Source organism: Carassius carassius, chromosome 34 (assembly GCF_963082965.1).
Source record: "Carassius carassius chromosome 34, fCarCar2.1, whole genome shotgun sequence".
NCBI classification, from domain to species: Eukaryota; Metazoa; Chordata; class Actinopteri; order Cypriniformes; family Cyprinidae; genus Carassius; species Carassius carassius.
The window spans coordinates 12,270,273-12,292,276 of record NC_081788.1 but is presented as its reverse complement, the minus strand read 5'-3'; the positions used below and the strand labels follow the sequence as shown (position 1 = coordinate 12,292,276).

At 37.2% G+C, this 22,004-nt stretch overlaps 2 protein-coding genes across 3 annotated transcripts; one reads left to right on the top strand and one right to left on the bottom strand.

Moving 5' to 3' along the window:
* Positions 1-3,185: 3,185 nt before the first annotated feature.
* Positions 3,186-18,241, top strand: LOC132114413 (coiled-coil domain-containing protein 92-like). Of its 2 annotated transcripts, none has more exons than XM_059522497.1 (4): positions 3,186-3,599; positions 11,199-11,401; positions 12,119-12,160; positions 16,553-18,241. In XM_059522497.1, the coding sequence occupies exons 2-4, from the start codon at positions 11,266-11,268 to the stop codon at positions 17,428-17,430; spliced, it is 1,056 nt and encodes a 351-aa protein (XP_059378480.1). In that variant the 5' UTR covers positions 3,186-3,599; positions 11,199-11,265; the 3' UTR covers positions 17,431-18,241. The 2 variants fall into 2 exon arrangements, with proteins under 2 accessions (XP_059378480.1, XP_059378479.1); XM_059522496.1 differs by having other exon boundaries at positions 3,187-3,506.
* A 1,084-nt stretch (positions 18,242-19,325) lies between these two features.
* Positions 19,326-21,948, bottom strand: LOC132115154 (uncharacterized). Its single transcript, XM_059523555.1, has 2 exons — positions 21,589-21,948; positions 19,326-20,063 (listed from the first exon to the last, which is right to left on the bottom strand). Exons 1-2 carry the CDS (start codon positions 21,698-21,700, stop codon positions 19,501-19,503), a joined length of 675 nt encoding a protein of 224 aa, XP_059379538.1. The 5' UTR covers positions 21,701-21,948; the 3' UTR covers positions 19,326-19,500.
* Between the last annotated feature and the right edge of the window lie 56 nt (positions 21,949-22,004).

Here is a 22,004-nt window from a genome sequence, read left to right as displayed (position 1 = left end):
GTTTTTTACCAAAGTCTTTTTATCTGGAGTTCTCTATATGGTGCATTTTTTGCATGGTTGGAATAGCTGATGGTACTTGGACTGAGATTTATTTAGAAAAACAGTGCCAAAAGTCTGGAAATTGCTTTAGGGAGTTGAAAAGACTAAATGCATTCACAGGCATACATCTTCGACTAGTGCCATACTGCCTGACAGCGGTGTGTGTAGGTGTGTGTATGTGTGTATTAAGAGCGTGCTGGTATTTAAACGTGACCCACATCGCTCATGGTTGCTCTCGTATAATTCAGTGTGTATTGAAACGCTAGACTGATTTCCTCTGGATGGACGTTTACTGTGGTCTTCATGTTTTATTTGGTGAGTAAGTCCTTCCCCTCTCTGACCTTTTATAGCTAGCTACCTGTTATGAAACATAAATAACTCAAAAGACACAAAGTAAAACAAATCCTGAATAAGGGATGTGTTTGCTTTCAGCACTGATGGGAAAAGAGATGGTTGTGCCTTCACCCCTTCATCTGTCTCTCTTTTTCTCTCACTCATTCCTCTCTCCTTTCCAAATTCTGGGCTGCCAACCAGACACCCTAAAAATAAAGATATGAGACCAATTTAATCCAGGTCAAGAGACTGAATGAAAGCTGGGTAAAGATTATAGTGCATTTCCATACAATAACATCCCGGGAGTAAGACAACAATTCCATTTATCCCACAGACCTGCTGCCGTTTATTTGAGACTCCTCAAGTCTCGCTCTCTTCTCCTTGAATGGTTCTAAAAATTTATTTTTTTGTTTGCTTCATATCACTTTACACAGTAGCTGAGTCACTGCGGAATTCACTGAGCCAAATGTAATTTCGGGAAGAGAGATATCTGTTTTTGCGGAGAGAGAAATACAGAGGGACTTCTGTTCTCAGCCTCAGGCACTGAAGGGTTTTGAGGGTTTTAGTTTTGGGAATATCCACTCTTTGTTTTCAAAAGATAAAATGTAAAGTGGAAACTGAACATGGGTGATTTGTTTCTATAAGCGCATCAGCATGGCCACAGTTGGTAGGTTAAGACATGTAATCTGGTGTACTATGTGACTGAGTGAACCCATACATGGACTGAAGCTTGTCCACTGCTGTTGGTTAAATAAGTGCACTAAACGTTATTTAAACCCCATGATGCAAATAAACAGTCTGACTTCTACCAGTTAAACCGAGTAATGAAAAAAAAACAGACAATTTAGACAAGATTGAGCTACTTTTTTGGATCAAGTTTTAGATGGATGGATGTTTTTTTTATATGAAAAAGCTTTTGCAAAAATTACAGCTTGCTCTTTAGCCTTAAAGTAATAGTTCACCCATGAATGAAAATTTGCTGGAAATTGATGGACTGGATTATTTGTAGATAGGCCTTTTGATAGGCCTTTATCAGATTTTTGGACTCTCATTCTGACGGCACCCATTCACTGCAAAGGATCCAATGGTGAGAAAGTGATGTTATATAACTTCTCCAAATCTGTTCAGATGAACAAATAAACTCATCTACATCTCAGGTGGCCTGAGAGTGAGTACATTTTTATTTTGGAGTGAACTATTGCTTTAATTGTTCTTTGGGAAAAGACAGCATATTTCTACTCAGGTCTCACTGAATCAAGCCTGTCTTTATATGAGAAATGTTACTGAAATATGAACTTGTCAGTGGCATCGAGAGAGGGATTGTATTCATTCAGGTCAGGTCAAAGTCAAATGTTTGACTGAAGTGATAAAACACTGCTCTCTTGTGGGCATGCTCTGCTCTAGAATGCAGAAAATAGCATTTTTGGTCATGAACGGATTCTTGTTTCAAAGGTTAGAACGCTAGTGAATATAACTCCCCATTGGCTTTGCACTGAGCATCGATGTTGCTTTTGATGTTGCTGTGAACTCTAATTTGTACAACTGCCTCAAATGAACTGGAATAGTATTTAAACTGGGCAACATCAGAGATCTGACTATGAAGGTCATGTCTGTTTTGTGTTTTCAGAAAATGCAGAGGCTTTGCTCAAATAAATTGGTTTTGTTGTGGAATGTTCCTCTTGATGGAGTTCCAATCTGCACTTGAAGGTTGTTATAATTTGACTAATCCAGGAGATTATATTTTGGCAAGCGGATGCTCCTCATGTTCTCATGATCAGACACTAACCAAAACAACACTGTGTATAGTAAAAATTTGCTTACATTAACTTGGCATATGAAATAGTAACAGTTATGGTGTCAATGAAAGACTACTGAGAACATGTCTGAAATGTGTTAGTTTTGTGAAAGACCATTATAATACGAAAGTAAAACATACTGTATTTTGTGAGCATTAAAATAAGTGTTGAACTGTTTATTTGCTGTTATTGAATGATATGGAAACACTGGGAAAAACAAGGAACTTTAACATTAATTAAACATTGAATATTCTATTTATTTTCAAATATTATCAATTATATATAACTGTGTTTTCATAAATTAGCTAGTGTTACTATAAACATATCTTATGTTTTCAAGTACTTATTAATGAAAGTTAGCCTATTATGTTGTTTGTGTCTTCTTAAATTACTTGGTCTATCAGTGGTTCTGGAGACTTTTTCACAATTTGCAATGTGTGAAATATCAAGTTTTCCTTTTTTTATTCTTACTGAGAATATCATGAACTAGATATTATCATAAATATAATTACTTTTGATAGACACTGTTTCCAAAGATTGCAATTCAGTTGATCAGTTCAAAAAGAAATTAAACAAAAGAAATTAAAGTGCACAGATTGTCAAAAACGATTGTCAACTCAGTAATCACAACAATAAAAACAATAACTAAATATATTATTCTAGGCTCAAATAACTAATAGGGCTGCCTGTGAACTGGAGTAGAATTAGAATAGAAGTAGAACTGGATATTATAGAATAGCCTATAAGTTTTTTGAATATAAACTTTCTAATAAGAGAAATAAACATCAATATAAATATACATTTTCCTTTTTCAAATCGCATGTTCATATGTGAAACAGATGATATATTGAGGTCAATATAAACTTTAATTTTCACAGTTATACATCTGGTTGACCTGTAAACCGAGCGCTCGCTGAACGTCATCATGTTTCTATAGTGATGACGCTGCGTCAAATGCATTACGGTTGACACAGTTAATTCGTCATCGGCTTCAGTTCGCCAGATATCACTGTATCTGTCAGACGGCACTAACTATCAACTCGGCAGTCGGCACTAAAATATTGGACGACAAGACTTGTGTACGTGTGTTTGACCCGCGCCAGAGGCCCTCAGAAGTGCGCTCGCGTGCTTGCGTGCGTGCGTGTTTTCCTCAGTATCCCGGCATGCACCGCTTTATTTAGTGTTGTATCTCCGGGAGATGACAGACACAGCCCTGTCTCTCTCTGCTCCAGTGAGGAGACAAAACCCAGAAAATCTCTCCTCTCGGCATCCCACAAGCAGCGGAACCAGCCCCATCTCTACCCATCAGACATACACTAATCTCAGCCCGTCTTTCCGGTAGGTGTCGGCCGCTGCACCTGCTCGCGCTCGATCCGCGGACTCAAACAAACAAGCGATGCTCTCAAAGAAAGCCTGCTGCACTTTTATATGGTATTGATAACAACTCCTAGATTTCACGTAATCAGTTTAGCACTTGAATCAGTATAACATGTTACTGTTTACTGATTGTTGCGTGTTTTCGGACGGATGAGATTATTAATCGACTCGGTCGCTGATTATTGTGACAGTAACTAGAGACGATTGTGAAGATGGATGTCATATAGATGTCACTGAAAACTATTTCGGCATTGACACATTCTGGCTGATCCCGGAGCGAAATGTTTATTTATCATGCTTATAATATTAATTTTTAGAAAATTAACTGCTTTGAAGTCATTAACAATTATTTTTGTTATCTTTTTTTATTGATGCTTCAAATCAGTTGTTTATATAGTCATTCAGCTATGTGAAAATCTATTCATTCAGATCCATGACACGTTGGACACGTGCTGTCGTTTCTGCAGTGTTTACAGGTTATGATTAAAAACGCAACTCATCCTCTTGTGTCTCTAACCTTGTAAATGTCTTCTGATGTAATTATATTCATCTGTAGAATGGTGCTTTTGCTCGTTGATTGTTGCGCTGTCCGCAATGCAGGTCCTGCCTTATGATCCTGCTCATCCCCAGCCACTCTCACGTGCATGTGTTGATGTGCACTGGCCAATCAGATGCTGCCATGAAAGTCCCACATTTTATTAATCACGATTTTGTATTGTCTTAATTTATGTACTAGTAAGTGGTCATTTAATAATAGAAACGAAAAGCAGTGACGTTTCTAATAATAACAGATAATAAGTTGCTATTAACCTGCTGCTGTTTTTGTGCCATGCACAATATGTCATCATGCTAGCTTAGCCTACATCATGCAGGAGTATGTCTTGGGTGTGATTGCATACTGAAGTACTGGATATTGGATGTGTGTGTGTGCAAAGTGACTATCAGGACTAGGACATAACAGTGTTTTTAGAGTCTCCTCTAAAGCAACAGCTCATTCCTCATTGATTATTAATGCAACAGAAGGAGAGAGAATTTGGAGGGCAAGAAAGAGAGCTGTTAAGGGAGAGAGGGAGAGATAGTGCCAGGGAAAGAACAACAGGATTGAGTAGCCTACTAATGTCAGGGGGATTCTTTTGTCTCATGTGGAGCGGGGCGGGGGAGGCCTCACCCTCTGACTGTAGGGACAAGCATCAGTCAGATCAGAACAAATGTCAGCATCAGCGCTCTAAAATGTCTAATGGCTCCTAAAGAAGGGGTGAGGGAGTGAGTCTTCACGAATGCTGTGGAATATCACTTTGAAGGATGGCCAGTGCTCTCAGCGCCCGTGATTTAACGGTTAATTTACGGTAAGCCGATGGATAAGCAGAATACAGATGGTGATGGGGTGCACTTTGTTTCTTATGCTCACTTGATGCCTCAGCCTATAAATAAGTATGTTATGATTTGGTTATTACTTTAAGGGTTATCTTTTGAGATATTGTGTGAATTTTTAGACTAGGTAGTAGGGCTGCACAATTAATCGAATTTCTAATCGCGATTACAATTATGGATGCCACTATTACGTAATCGTTCAAAGCGGCAATTAATCGTTCAAAGTCCACTTATGTTATTCTGTGTGCTTGAGATGCTTTTTTTTCTTTCGACATGTTATCTTAAAAAAGTTTCCCCCATTATTTTAATTTTAGTTTCTGTATAACATTATAATACCATTCACATTTTTACTTTTTTATAATTGAAACCAATGCGATATATAGTTGACATTTGAGGCTTAATACTATAGAAAAGCACTAAATGTTTTTCAGTTGGTGTTTTCAGCTTATTTTCATATAGAAATATGGTATGCAGTTGCATCAAACAATGGTATAAACATCATTCAATGTAAATTGTGATTATCATAATTAATAATTGCTATTACAATTTCAAGGGAATAATCGACAATTATGATTTTTGACATAATCGTGCAGCCCTAGGTAGTGCCAGTTAGGATGCCTGTGTGCTGAGATAGCTCTACCTACATTTACACTCTAAAAATGTACCTATGCAAAGCACCAACATTTTTGTTTTTTTTTGCACAAAGTATGAGTACAGGGTCAGATTATAGATTAATAAAGAGTTATCATTCAGTTCTTTGCATGTTACTATGTTATGACCTCCTAACACTTGTAGTGCATGATTTGAAAACTAATTCATCATCATGTTTGCATTACACATAACCAGCTTTTCTGACATAGTATACCTGCTAGGTAGCTCACCTGGTACTACACTGCACAATATTGATATTGCTCATAGTAGACATACAAACCCCTTCATATGCCTCACTTTTCATTATTCATAAATGAGTAATAGTTTTTGCTTGCTCTGCGGAGCCTCGGAGTCTCTCTCTTTCTGTCTTTTAGTAATGGAGGTCATTTGTCAGTGTCATTTGTTATGTAGCTGCAGTCTTGAGCATTAAAATCTTTTTAAGCACAGCAGGTTTGACCGTGGCAAAGTCATTCTCACTGTGTGTACCGTCTGTGTGGGTTGTGCTGGGAAAGAGAGATCAGACACGCTAATAATGACACCCAACTGATGTTATAAGTGGATTGTGTAGGTGTCCAGCTATAACATGGTTGAAAAAATGATTCAGAATGTGTGTTTATAAACCATATGGGTTTTTACTGTGTTTGTATCAGGATTGTGCACTAATATAAATTTGCAATGAGGTAGGAAACAGGAATCAGAATTTGAACTTAAGGAAGTAGAATTAGTAATCAACTAAAATTCAAAGAAATATATATCTGTTGTAGGTGTGTTTCTTATATGTATATATATATATATATATATATATATATATATATATATATATATATATATATATATATATATATATATATATATATATATATATATATATAATATGAATTTCCCATAAATTTTGAACATAACCAGAACATATGGGGAATCACTGTTTGAAATGACACCTATGTGGCAGTTTTATTTAGTTTATATATTGTTTAAAAGTTAAAAAAATGTTCAAAAGTGTTCAAAGGTTTTGGGTCATTTAGAGTTTTTTTTTTGTTTTATGTTTTTTTCCCCAAAAAAAATTAATATTTTTATTCAGCAAGGATGCCTTAAATTCAAGACATAAGTGATGTTACAAAAGATTTATACTTAGAAATAGAATCAGGTCTTTTTGGGAACAGCTTCCACAAAAAATAAGTATTAATATTAATACTTTAATATTAAATATTAATCAGGTTTTTTTCTTTAGCAGTAAGAGAACTGTTTTTGAAGTCTGGAGTAATGGCTGCTGCAATCATGTGAATAATTTACATTTTAAAATATATTAAAATATACAACAGTGATTTTAAATTGTAATATTATTTCACAGTAATGTTTATACTGTAATTATGACCAAATACATGCAGATTTAGTGAGCATAAGACATATAATTAAAAATTAAAAAGTAATACAAATTCTAAACTGACCCCAAACTTTTGAAGGATAATATAGTAATAAATCAGTTTTCATTTCATGGACCACCACTGTTTAAAATGAATGCAAACAACATAAAACCAGCTAATGTTAATAATTACAACATAATTTATGATTATTTACAATTATTTATAATTACATTTTGTGGCAAATCTGGTGTTTGACAAATTAAATTCCCCAAATTATGTGACTATGTTGAATATCTTTGAATTGCTAATCAGTAAGTTCCTTTTCCTGTTATCCTGATTCAACTTCCTGTATGTAGTGGTTGTGACTCTTAGTTGAAAGTGAGTCTGTTCTAACTTCTACATCTTGCCCAACCCTGTTTGTTGGTGGTGCGTTTCTTTGTTTTACAGAAAGCAGAATCTTCACATTTGCATCTTTATAGCTTGATTGACTGAGAAGTGGAGATGGCAAGAAAAAGAGAGAGGACACACGAGGAAGGGACAGCAAGTGAATTAATAAAAGAGCGGGGCAGAGTCTCCTGACAGTCTTCTCTGGGCCGCACCCAGCGTGAGCACAGCCTGGCATTACTCATTCATGCTCATAGGCTTTTCATGAGTTCCACTGAGTGCAGTCTACCTCAAACATCGTCTTACCTTCTGTTTAGCCACACTGTTCATTTTCAAACATGTATATGTTTTTCCCCCCACAAACCCACAGTTTTTGTTTTCACTTTCTGACTAGAGCGAATCCAGCCTGCTGCTTTTCCCTTGCTCTTGTTGTGTCTGACTTGTGGAGGGTTTTGGTTAGTCTGTCAGAGTAAGAGTGCGTTTAAGGCATCTGCCCCTGTCTTCTGACCACACCAGCAGCTCTCTGACCATACCATTGTTGGCTGCTATGTTTTCTTGTTTTCAGCTTGATCGCATGAGAAAAACGTCACCATGCATGTTTTTAATAACCTGCAATCAGCCGCCGTATAAATCACTGCAGTTTCCAGATGAAATGTCCACCGAGCAAAAAAGTGGAGCTAAAAAAAGTGATTGATTTTCTCCTATAAAGTCTAAATAGTGTTCTACTGATTTATAAATCAACCAAGACAAACAATAGGAATGCATTTTGCATTGTCACTAAGCCTGACCATAATCCGACCCATACCTAGATACTAAACACAGTTCTTTAACCCAAAATTCAGACTTTCACTATTCAAGTCAATATTACTTGATAAATAAAGTTGCAGCACTTCTGCCTCACTGGTGTTCATTTCTTGGGAACTGCTGCAGTTTCTTCCCGCAGGAACATTTTCCACATTTCGTAGCATCACGTTTTTCTGCATGAGAGCAGGTAGCTCATTTTCATTATATAGCAGAATAAATGTGAAGTATGATTAGCACTGCGGTCCCTGGACACACCCATGAGGCATTCTCTTATCTCTTGTGTTTCTCCTTTTTCTTCTGTCTGAATGGCTGGATTTATCGGTTTTATTGGGTGCATTATGATAGGAGGAAGTACACGCAGAGGAGAGAGTCTGCCTTAAAACGATGGAGGCAGTGAGAGCTCTGTTAATAATTTAAACTACACAGGGCTTTATGAGAACCATTTTACTAAATCAAAGCCTTTCTTAAGAAGTCATGAAGGGGACACTTTCTTTTATCTTTCGTGTAGAAGCAGAATATTAAACATGGTGTTAGATTAATACATTAAGAAGCACAAACTGGAATGTGATATATTAGGACAGGCCAAAGTGTTTTTAAAGGGGACATATCATGAGAAATTAAATCTTCCTTGATTTTAACTGTATTTAATGCATTAACGAACAATACAATGAGCAATACATATTATTTTATTTTATATTATTATTTTATATTATTTATAAATCTATATTAACATTTGATACTCATTTTACTCAGTGTTATCTTAGGTCCATTAGATAACATTAATAGACACAAATTAAGATTAAAACTAACTAAGATTAATAAATGCTTTAAGTATTTTTCATTGTTAGTTTATGTTAACATTTAATGTAGTAAACCAATGTTAACAAATGTGTTACAGATAAAAACTACAATAAAAATATTAAAATTGTGAAATATTATTATAGTTTAAAATAATGTTTTAATATTTGAAAAATTTAATTTATTTCTGTGGTGGCAAAACTGTATTTGTAGCAGCCATTACTCCAGTGTCACATAATTCTTCAGAAGTGATTCTAATATGATGATTTGCTGCTCAAGAAACTCATTATCAATGTTGGAATAGTTTTTGTGGAAAACATGATACATTTTTCAAGATTCTTTGATTAAATAAAGTTCAGAATAACAGCATTTATTTGAAGACTGTGAAAGCCTTTGTCAATTTTGAATAAAAGTATTAATTTCTTTTAAAAAAATAATAAAGAAAAAAATAAATCCAAGTGACCCCAAAACTTTTAAACAGTAATGTGCATACTGTATATTTTTATATTAATCATTGTATATTTTGATAAATGAAAATTGCCATAGAGATTCATATGAACACGTTAGAGTGATGACAACTACATTATTGTGGCAGAATCAGAACTTAATTGATTCATAAAAATGGATAATGCAAACTAATTTGTGGAAATTAATCAAACTTAATCAAACACTTTTTATTTTAAATGATGCTATAAAAACATTTCAACACAAGAAAGGACTGAAGATTAATCACAGAACATTAATGGCTAGATAAAAAGCACCACTGATTATTCAGTTTCATGAATCATTTAATTTCATTCACCAGCAGGATCATTGCGATATACCACGAATATTCAATACATCACCCAGTCCTCCTTAAATTTGAAGTGGATCAAAAAACTTCAAGGGAAAAAATAAAATGATGAAATATGTATGATATGACCTCTTTAGGAGTGCTTTGGGATACGAGATGGTCTCTGAGCAGTGCAGGGTCTGTGGAAACCAGCCTTTTGTCTTGTGTTCACCCCCTTAAATCAATACTCCCACAAACAGTACCTACAGACTCTCTCTTGTTTCTGCCTCATGTGAAAGGCATTACGTAATGTCAAACCTTTATGCTGTCATTAGATAAATATAGCTCTTTGTCCTCTCAGCCAGAGGGATTATGATTTGGGGGAAGGGATAGTGATAACCGGAGTAAACCGTTTGATTGCAGTAATGTATTCGTGTTTGTATTGTTTTGTGTGTCTCTATTATAAACATCTCACATGTGCTGTTTTAAAAAAGCTTGTACTGATTACACAAACAGTCACATCTATATTTCTCTGCTGGTGAACTGTGACCTCAGGTGTGTTTTTGGTGTTATTATTAGTTTAATAATAAAGTTGATGTTTCAGAAGAGGTTTAATTCAAGATGTTTTAAGTGATGTTCTTTAATGGAATGTCGCTCAGAAAATGTCCGTAGTACAGTACCTGACAGATCTGAATTAGATCCTGAAATATCACACTTGTGATGATGTCAGGCAGCCCTGTAAAAATGTGACTGGAGACCACAGTCATAGTCTTTTATTAGATAAGAGGCACTTTCTGTCTGTCAGTCGTTTTGCGTATCCGATTTATGTCATTCAAGAACAATATTTTACTGCTATTGCTTTTGATAATGTTGGGTTAATATTGGTTGGTGATTATTAAGATTTTAAATCTGTATCATTCATCATTAATATATATATATATTGAGAGAGAGAGAGAGAGAGAGAGAGAGAGAGAAAGAGCGAGTATATAATTGTAATCATAATAAGTAATAAATTAACATTGCTTTAGAAAAATCAAATTTTTGTTTTTCAAAAAGTTTGTGTTTCGGTTAGTTTTTTTAAATTTGTTTTATATTGATCAATATAAAATTAGAAATATATTAGTATAGAATTTACAGTTAGAATTTACAATTTATCAGCAGCTACACTGAATTTTCTTTCGGAAATTGAAATTTTACAAGAATTTTCTTTAGTAGAATGACTGAAATAGTATTTTCTTGTAAAATATACTCCAGTAACTTTTGTTTTATTTACAACATTGAAAAATTGGTTTTACATTGTATTGGCCATGACATGAAAAATAATAAATGACAATTAATAAAGAATTATTAGCTTGTCCATATTGTAATTTTAATGTTTGTAAAATCAGTGTCTTAGTAGCACGTCTTGTATAACTTTTAGTATGAGCTTTTTTAAATGTAATTGAATGATAACTGTCAAAAGGCTAAATGATCTGTGTATGTGATCAGTATTTTCTGTTCTTGTGTTTATAGGTCTCCTGGGCGTGGGTGAGTGAGTTTATTTATACATGTAAGTCTGTGACCGTGTATCATCATCAACATGGCCTCGGTGAGTGTTACCTTGGAGAATCAACTCCACAGTGCACAGAAGAACCTGCTGTTCCTGCAGCAAGACCATGCCAACACACTGAAAGGCCTACATGCTGAGATCCGCCGCCTACAGCAGCACTGCACAGGTACACACACACGCCAATACACTTAGCATCAAGCAGTGACAGCAAAGTGACAGCTTACAGCAAAACTGCACTAGCAAGCATCCATAAACACACACATTATTCATTTGTAAACTATCTACAGTAAATGAAGCACTATAATCATTAAAAATGGAGTGTCTCTTTTATTTAATGGCTCAAATAAATTTAAAATTAATTAATGCCAGTTTACAGTGGGTTCATTATTGTTTTATTAGTTCATCTAGTATTGTATTTTGTTGTACTTTTATTTTACTTGTGGTGCTATTCTATGTGATTTGTTATTGCACAAATCAAAACAACAAAAACAAAACAAAACAAAACAAAGCTCAGTATTCAGTAAACTACAGAATTTGAAGTTTCATGTTGTTTGTATAGTCCTACTGACTCCCACATGTTCTTTTATCCTTGGTTGACTCTCTGTTGTGTTACTGTTTCTCTGTTTTTGCTCTCTGCTCTCACTCTCTTGATCTCCTCCTGTTTCAGGTGATGTCTTGTGTCATGTGATCTTCAACTGTTGTCATTTATGGTAGTGTGATGCTCTGTGCTGCCAGCCTAACATTTGATCTCTCTCTCTCTCTCTCTCTCTCTCTCTCTCTCTCTCTCACACACACACACACACACACACACACACACACACACACTCCTCCTTCTTCTTTTGTCATCCTGTCCACTCCTTCTGTCCTCTCTTTTGTTTCACAGACCTGACATATGAGCTGACAATGCGGAGCTCTGTTCCAGGTGGTAAGATTTCTCACACACACTTTACATGTGGCTGCATTCACACTCACATGGGATCAGAACAAAATGTTCACGCAAGGGTGCTGTGTGTATCAGGTGTTGCTAGGATGCAGTCAAAGAACTTGTCAACCACATGTTCACCTGTTAAAAGAAATCTCTGACAGCCTGGTAGACGCACAGACATATGGACATGCAACCAGCAGGAGGAAGGCCAAATGGAAACATCCAGAAATGCTGTTCATATTTATTTTTAGTTTCTTGTTTTGTCTGGCAGTCTCTTTATTTATCTGCTGCTGTGTAGCTCCCTCTTTGCAGTAGGTTGTAAATAAGACTTTTTTTTAAGACTGTTTCCTGCAAAGAAAGATAACTGTGTCCCTCTTCACACATATCCCACTACAGTCATGTCAGGTAACCTGGCAACCAACGTCCCACCCAGCAAGCACACACACTTAGACCCCCTGCTGCCCACAGGGAATCCCATTTTCCTCTCTCTTTTTTCTCTTTCACTCTGTTTAATATATACGTTGGCCTTTCAGTCTCCACACAAACACAATGCACTGATAAAACATTTAGGCATCTGAATGCTCAACAGTTCCCACAGACATGCAGTTTCCACGCAAAACATTGAAGGCTTCAAGGTTTTTAAAGTCCTTTACATGATAAAGACCAGATGACTATACATTATCTTGTTTATTACATAACTACAACAGATAAATACATGAAATATTGATTTTGGAGTTGAAATTATTGTATTGTCTCACTTCTAAGAAAAAATAACAAAAATAGTAAAATAAGTTTTTGAAAGAAAGGACAAACACTGCAACAATCTCACAACATTTATTTATAAATATGCATATTATATTTCTGCAGAATCTAACCAACAATTAGCAACAATTTGACAATCAGAATCAAGTATTGCAGAGAGCTGTGTAGTATTACTTTATAATGAAGTAGTTTCACATTTGTTTAGTGTCTGTGATTGGACAGTTGTTTGTGTTCGCGCATGTGGCTGATGGGAGCCAGATACGTGTCTAGCACAGGAAATGAGATTAGGAATGACTACGCTAATACAGCACTAATGCAAAAGGCTAATGTATCATCTGCAACCTGCTGACTACATCCCCACGCTCATGTTCCTAACAATAGCCATGATATTTCAGACCAACACCACTGCCATGCATCAAAACACTTGTTTTTATGTGGAAGAGATTTAGCAAATGAGCATAACCTATTCCTCTCGCTTCAAATATCAAGAATCACTCTTAATCCAGCCATCACATAATAATAATAATAATAGAGATCGTTTCGGTTTCAATTTAAACTCTGCACTTTTTGTTGACTGGAGTAACAGCAGATTGTTAATTCTCATTAATGTAGCGTTTGGACCAATCAGACACACAATCATTCATTATATTTAATGAATAATCCAGGAAACCCACTCACCTAAAAAGTAAACCATGTCTTAGAATTCTGTGGACAACCCCTGAAGAGTAACTAACACCCCAAAAAGGCAGAACAGACCTCTGGTTATCTCTCTCTTGAGTCAGTCTCTCTACACTGTCATCGTAGATTTACAGTTATCCCTTCCTTCTTCTAATTTACTGAAGCCTTATGATAACTCGCGGGCAAGAATCCACCCACCAATGGCTCCCCCACACTCAGAATTTTCCCCTTCAGCTACAAGAAGCCAACTACAGCTGGCACATCTGGGGGCCGTTGTCTGGATTGCCTCTTCCCTGCAGCATTCCAGTGTGTATGAGCAGTTTCAGTCATGTACAGAAGACAAAACTCCTAACACAGAGGTGCCTTTGTGTTCATCTGCACAGTGTGAACCCTGCATGCATTATATTCATGACGGCACCAGCATCGCTGCTGCAGCAAACATCACTACTAGGAGTTGGCACGACTGCCACCATTAAGTGAGTGAAAGTGAGTGAAAAAGTGAAGTGACATTCAGCCAAGTATGGTGACCCATACTCAGAATTTGTGCTCTGCATTTAACCCATCCGAAATGCACACACACAGAGCAGTGAACACACACACACACTGTGAACACACACCCGGAGCAGTGGGCAGCCATTTATGCTGCGGCGCCCGGGGAGCAGTTGGGGGTTCGATGCCTTGCTCAAGGACACCTAAGTCGTGGTATTGAAGGTGGAGAGAGAACTGTACATGCACTTCCCCCACCCACAATTCCTGCCGGCCCGGGACTCGAACTCACAACCTTTCGATTGGGAGTCCGACTCTCTAACCATTAGGCCACGACTTAGCCGCACAGCACTGTTAGGCTTGCCACCGGTTGCAACATTATGCAGTACTAGTGTCTGTGTTGCTGCCGCATGCATTATTTGGACACCAGCACACTGTGACGGTGCAGTGAGAATACCGTGGATGCCACACATCCCGGGGTAAACATTGCAAGGCAATAGTGTCGTCGCCTATCCGTGTGTCTGTCTGCAGTGCTGAATGGCTGCTGTTAATGCAGTCTGGAGACAAGCGCTGACATGAATGCTGGCAGTGAGTGTATTGTTAATCCAGGATGCAGATCACTGTCCTTTACTTTGCATGTGTTTGCAGTAATCTAATGCTTGTGCAGCTTGCTCTTATGCGTTAGTACTGTAGAAAGTTATTTTCTATGGCCAAGGAAATATTATTTCTTAGATTTGATATGAAAATACAAACAGATGATAGTTGATGGTAATATTAATTCTGCTACAGTTACTACTGGCAGCTGGTATAAATAATTGCATTAATAATTATAATTGTAATTATTTATATGCATTTCCATTTCAAGCTAATTTGCTACATTACATGTCTGTAACCGATAACTACACCACCGATGCTAATTAGTGGCATCTGACACATGTGATATTAGCATTGTGAAGAATGAATGCTTTTTTTTCGCTATGATACTTTTATATGCCATTTTGTCTATTATTTGTTTTGAACAACATTTTTCTGATTAATTAGGTTAGACATTTGTGATTCTATAATTTTACTCTATATACTACTATATACTATACTTTTTATCATATTTTATTATTTTTATTTTGTTTATATATTTTGAAGTTTCAAATGTTTACTTTTTTTGTCAAGCCAGTGAAGCATGTTAAATTTAACTTGAGAGAAAGCAAGAAAGTAAGAGAGAGAAAAATCTTCCCTTGCTTGCCATTGTTTAGGCTGTTGCAAAGCTGAAGGTCAATAAAGAGGGACTTTGCTATTCCCACAACCTTCACATCCATTAGCAGTGTAACGGGAGATCTCTGTCTCTGTGGGTCTGCCCTTCTTATGAGTGTGTTCCAAGGTGCCTGTCTCAACCCCATCCTGTCTGCCTGCTAAATGCATGTCTTTTACAATCTTAGACATATATAAGACTGACATAACCTATTTTTTAAATGATGCAGTTATTTTCAATATGATGCTTCAGAATTATCGGTTGCACTTTATTTTACAGTATGTGTGCTTACATGTACTTATAGTGTACTTACAGTGTATTTATCCAAGAAAGTTATGGTAATACAAGGTAACTACATGGGGTGGGGTTAGGTCTAGGGGTAGGTTCAGGGTTAGTACCTAGTTACTACATTGTTATTGTAATTACTATAATAAGTACATAGTATGTACATGAGGAACAGAACTGTAAAATAAAGTGCTACCAAATTATCTGTGTTTTTACAATGTGTTTATCCAGCTAAATTTATGGAGAAATCAATATCTTTGCTGAGCTAAGCTAAATGAGCTAAATATAATACAACAAATGCTGTGAGTGGAGTGTTCCTGTGTAGGAAAAGGGTTTGATGTTTCATAGGCATTGGTTCTGCAAAGGTAATTGGTTTATTGACATGATTCACAGGTCACTGCTGCCCTCTACAGGCTAAAGTTTCAGTCAGTTTGCATAATCTCTTAAAAACAAAAAACACACACAAAAAAAGCAGAGTATTATTATTAAAGACATTGAATTTAACACAATAGCTTTATTTCTAAACCTAACAAATAGCTCCTCTCTCTAGATAGACAGCTGACTTCTAAGCAAGCATAGTGATCATCACAAATTGATCACTCACAAGTGATCAATTTAAAAACATGCCTACTTTTTGGAAGAATCTTAAAATGCTGACAACATAGGCAGAATAGAGCTGGGTTCTTCAACTCCAGTCCTGGAAGGCCAGTGTCCTGCAGACATTGGTACAATCCCAGTTTAACACACCCAGTTCATCCTGAATATATTTATTAGCTCATTCAGATGTGTTTGGTTTGGGTTAGAGCTAAACCCAGCTGGACACTAGCTCTCCAGGACTGGAGATAAAGAGCCCTGGAATAGAGTCTATATTTATATAGGTATAGAGTCTATACCACGCTACCAAAGTTTGTATGTTAAGTCTTTTTCTCTCTCAGATGATGGTGAGGCTCGCTGCAGAGAGCTGCATCAGCGTTGTGAGGAGCTAGAGGCTCAGCTGAAGGCTAAAGAGCAGGAAAACACGGAGCTCCTGCGAGATCTGGAGCAGAAGAACGCCATGATCTCGGTGTTGGAGAACACTATCCGTGAGCGAGAGAAGAAGTACCTGGATGAGCTGAAGTTGAAGAGCCATAAGTTGGCTGTGCTGTCTGGAGAGCTGGAGCAGAGAGCCAGCACCATTGCCTACCTCAACTCCCAGCTCCACGCTACCAAAAAACGCCTTCTCGCCGGGAGCGCGGCGAGTATAAGCCCCTCGCTCAGCCCCGTCGGCTCTCTCAAACCCACCCCTCCTCCCGTTCCTGCTGCGTCAGGAAATGACAAAGACGTCCGGCAACCCGAGACCCCTCGCAGGCGCATGCGCAAAAGTCTTTCGCAGCCGCTGCACTCTGAATACACGGAGCTGTACCGGTTGGGCGCCGCAGACGGCCGCAGGGTGGTACTGAGGGATTCTGTAGATGCCATGCCAGATCCCACACCATTCCTGCAAGCCAGAGAGCCTGCGGCCCCTGTAGAGTCTCAGCCGGTGCTGCGGGAACGCCCCTCTGTAATCCCGCCCATTGCTTCTTCAGCCACACCACCTGCACAATTAAGCCCCGCCCACACCCCAGTGCCCCCGAGTCCCAGGAATAGCCCAGCGCGGGAGGGTGCCCATGCCCGTGCTAATGTGCATATAGGAGTGGCACATCGGATCCACCGTTCACCCTCAGCAGGTGGAGGTGCAGCCCGGCAACAGGCGGAAGTGGAGACCCTCGCGGTGGACCAGGTCAATGGGGAGCAGGTGGTTCGCAAACGCTCGGGTGCAGACAGAACTGTTTAAGACTGACATATGGCGCACATTTACACATCCTAAAACAGATAGTATACAAATATAGACGTATTAAGACCAATGCAGTATATGCACAGATCTTTATGACTGTGAAAACACACACAAACATGGATACAGATGCTCAAATCATCAACATATCACCAACAACCTTGTCAGTAAACATATAAAACACAAACACACACTACAGATTTAAACAACTAACAAACACAATAGCACAACACAACCCTGGGATATGCTGAACGACACACACTGGCAAGTGAACAAGATTTAGGCAAAGACTGGTTTTGTGAGTGTGAGAGAATATGTGTGTTTTAAAGGGAAAGATGGAGAGATAACGGATGGCAGCAAGAGCTTCTGTATGTCCTGCTGTTTTTTATGCAACACTGTATAAACTAAAATAAGATGTAAAAGACTTTTGTTCATGGTCATTTGAATGACTACTTTGCCTCACGTCGGTTGAGAACTGTGAGCATGCCAAATGTTTGTTTTTCTTTCCCATTTGACTTTCAGCAACTTTCTGTTCTTCTCGTCATTGACGTCCAGCTCCGTTTGACTCCAGGTGCAAACACACACTCATATATTGCCAAATCTCATCATTGCCTGCTGATTTAATGTTCTAATGCATATTCATATCTACTCATATTTATTCATGAGCACTGAAGTAGTACTGGAATCTCCACTCTTCTTCCAATCTCCTTCCCCTTTCATTCACATATCTACAGGTTAATGTGAACAATCCTGCTTTTCCTTATTAAAGACCTACAGAAATCAAAGGTCTCAAAGAGGTCACCTCAGTTTATAATCATTTTTTGCTTGCTTTTATTTATAACATTTAACATATATATATATATATATATATATATATATAGAGAGAGAGAGAGAGAGAGAGAGAGAGAGAGAGAGAGTTAAATATGTGTTATACATTGTTTAAGATGAAAAAGGATGCAGCTACAATAATATATTGGGGAAGAAAATTACTCCTGCCTACTTCTAAACAGAATTTAAATGCTCTTTGTTTTGCATGTAAAACTTCAAAAGCCTGTCAATTTTATGTCCATATTTGAAAATGTAGTCTATTTTTAGGACCAAAGTAATAGTTCATTTAATACAGTCACAATTTGTCCCAGTTATCTAGGATTCCAAATGTAGGATTTCTGACTAAATCCAACCACGTTTACCCACATGATCACTCACACAGAATAAAAAATGACAAAACATGAAGTATTTTAGGAAGTGTATTTATTTTATATTAGCAGTACAAAAATTAACATACATACTGGTAAACAGATCTAAGAAGGTGTACAAGCGAAAGCGATGGAATCTTTTGGTTTAAGACAATCAGCTGCTTGTTAAAGAGCTCGGGGAAGTGAGGTAGAGAGTGCCCGAGCCCTTTAACAAGATTTGCTCTTGACCAAACATACTTTGTCAAGCTTATTATGGTTTAAAGTGATTTTACCATAAGCCTTGTTTTATTTTGAATGTTCGCTGACGTAAATGGCAGGAACAGATTAAATCATTGAGAAGAACAATCAATGCACATTTGCATAAATATAAAGTATAAATATACACATGATGCTCTGCAAATCTCTTTAGATGATAAACTACATGCCTTCATATATTTTGAATGATACAAAACCCCACTTTTCAGATAAACTAAATCATGAAAAAAATCTACCTTATTCATTTATAAAAACCATAATTCTCAAGAAAAAAAATTACAGGCATATGCTTATCATAACTTTTGCTTCAGAGCTAAAAAAAAAAACACATTGGAAACTATTTCAAACTATAAGTCTATTTGTTCAAAATGCCACGCAAGCAACTGTAACCTTATTTTTCTGCTGTCAATTTAACAAAACTTGGGCAGCGATCATGCACAGAGGCCTCAGGTGTAATGAAATCCTTGATAGTGGTTTAGTTGTTCTTTATTTTACTCCATGTTTTAATGCTGCGTCTGTCACACATTTTTTTTTATTTTGTTTGATTATTTTTGTATTGAAAGAAGTGGCAGATGTAAGAAGGTACCCAAGACTGACCTATGTCATTGTGCCAAAGTGTCCTTTATAACAGAATGTACCCAAGTAAGAATGACATCACAAGTCCAAAAACTGTCAGGCAGCTATAAATAGGTCCAGAACTAGCAGCATCTGTGTAATAATCCACATCTGTCTCATTGTGAACATGATCTCTTGAATGCTCACCACCATGTCCTTCGTGTCCGTGCCCATGTCCGTGTCCGTGGCCGTGGCCATGCCCATACCCTGCACCGTAGCCTCCATAACCTCCATAGCCATGCCCGTAGCCATATCCAGGTTGGGCCAAGGAGCTCAAGCCGTGTCCGACCAGCATTCCCCCTAGAGCTCCGGCGGCGGCTGCCCCTGCTACCTTCCCTGTACTGTGTCCCGAAGAGCCTCCGGTATGGACTGGTGGGGCATGGTAATGTCCACCGCCTCCTCCCCATCCCGTGCGTCCGGCGCTGCTTCCACCCCATCCTCCACCCCGGCCTCCCCCACGGCCAAAGCCCCCGCCCCGACGTGACTGGACCGCAGGAAACATCACAGTCAGGAGTAGCAGGCAGTTCATCAACAAGATGATTTTATATTGGGAGAACATCCTGGAAGATGCTGTGAACACACAAGGGCAGAGGTTGACTGAATGTACTGTGTAGTCTGGTAACACAGGCTGTGCATGTAAACTCTCTGAAAGCAAAGAGCTAAACATAGTCCAGAAAACCAATCAGTCTTTGACTCATCGGTCCCAATGAGATCTGTCTGATTAGTGGACACAGAGGACAAGGTGTTGGAAGGAAGGATATAGAGAAAGCCAATAATGTCAAGAAAGAAAAATTAGAGAGGTCCTATTTTCTAAAATGTCTATAGGCTCTTATTTAAAAAATAAACGTGTTAGTTGTTGAATGTTTAAGCATAAGTTCAATACATTTGAGAGACAATTCTGTTTTTAAAACAATTGAAAACAATAATTCAAGATATATCCTCTAAAAAACACCTTTTAAGAGTCTTACATCTTTTTAATTATGTTTAAGTAATCAAAATTCTTCATAGTAAAAAAAAAAAGTGCAAAAACCTGGAATGTCCTTTGAGAAAAATAAAAATACAGTCTTGTTCAGAGGCCATAAAAATACAACCGTGCCCATGCAGTGACTAAATGTTTTCACTATAACTTCATCATCATCAGGGGCTGGTTGCATAAACTGCTTAGACTAGTCTTAAAATGTCAGCCATTTGTTTTTTTGTTTTGTTTTCTTCTAGACTAGGCATAACTGTTTAAAATCAACTGCTACTTGGTTAAACTAGTTCTTAAGACCGAGTCTTAACATAGTGTCTGTGTTTATGCAACTGTCCCCAGTATCTATATTTATATACACACACTACCTGTGAAAAAAAAAGTAATATTTAAGAATTTCTAATGTTTCCGAAAGTCATTTTGCTCACAAAAACTGCATTTATTTGATGAAAAATATAGTAAAAACAGGAACATTGTGAAATACGATTACAATTTAACAGATCTTTTGTTAACACTTTATAATAAAGTTCCATTTGTAAACATTAACAATGATAAATACTTACAAAGCATTTATTAATCTAAGTTAATGTTGATTCTAACCTTTACTAATACATTATTAAAATCAATAGTTGATCTATTAAAGTTGGTGAGCAAAAAAGATTTGTTTCAAAAACATCAAAAAAGCTTAATTATTCCAAAATGTTCAATTGGTAGTATGAAACAGTGTGTGTGTGTGTGTGTTCACCGTCTGGTTATATTCTCACACCTGCACAATTCAATCCAATGTAACACAAAGGCAAAGTTCATTTTTAAAATCATTCAATTATGAGGTAACCTTTACCGCAAGGTGACTATCACTCTAAAATGACCCTAGAATAATTTAAACTGCACTAGAATATATATATATTTTTATACCATTATCTTTATATTACATTATTAGTTCTGTTTTAACATACTTAGAAAATAAAATAAACAGTAATGCCGCATTCAACAAAGAAATATCAAACACTGGTATGTAATTCTCCACTATAAAGATATGCTTTTCTTTTAGAAAAAAATTATAAAATAATAATATTAATTATTGTTATAAAATAGAGTTAAAATGAAGAGGATGCACTGACTTACGTTGAACAGGTATCTGTATTTTGGAAGGTTCAGGATGTTGTCCTCCTCTCTGGTCTGCTGAGCTTGAATGGATGAGAGTAGAACTCACACAAGTACACGTACACAGCGGCATTAACTGACTGCTGCTCCTTCTGATTGGTTGAGTGAATGAACTTATGTCGTCCGTCTCACCGGCAAAGGATCAGAATATCGCTCTAATCCATCAACAGGATTAAGACGGTCTTTAGGCCCAGGGGTCATACTGTGGGGTCGGTCATGTGGTGATTGTGTCTCTCCATGAGCTCAGAGATGCTGGTTAGGTAACCCACGAGACGACCTGCAGCCACATCATGTGCAAGACTAATAGTTCTAACGTTCACATAATGATTTCTTTGCTGGTAGGTTGTTGGTGCTGAAAAAATCTTGGAAAAAACAAT

Bases quoted from the DNA above. Each gene is read 5' to 3' on its own strand.
- LOC132114413 (XM_059522497.1), top strand. From the start codon at position 11,266: ATGGCCTCGGTGAGTGTTACCTTGGAGAATCAACTCCACAGTGCACAG. The intron at 11,402-12,118 runs GTACACACACAC...TTTGTTTCACAG, and splicing joins CCTACAGCAGCACTGCACAG to ACCTGACATATGAGCTGACA. The intron at 12,161-16,552 runs GTAAGATTTCTC...TTTCTCTCTCAG, and splicing joins GCGGAGCTCTGTTCCAGGTG to ATGATGGTGAGGCTCGCTGC.
- LOC132115154 (XM_059523555.1), bottom strand. From the start codon at position 21,700: ATGCCGCTGTGTACGTGTACTTGTGTGAGTTCTACTCTCATCCATTCA. The intron at 20,064-21,588 runs GTAAGTCAGTGC...GTGTGTTCACAG, and splicing joins AATACAGATACCTGTTCAAC to CATCTTCCAGGATGTTCTCC.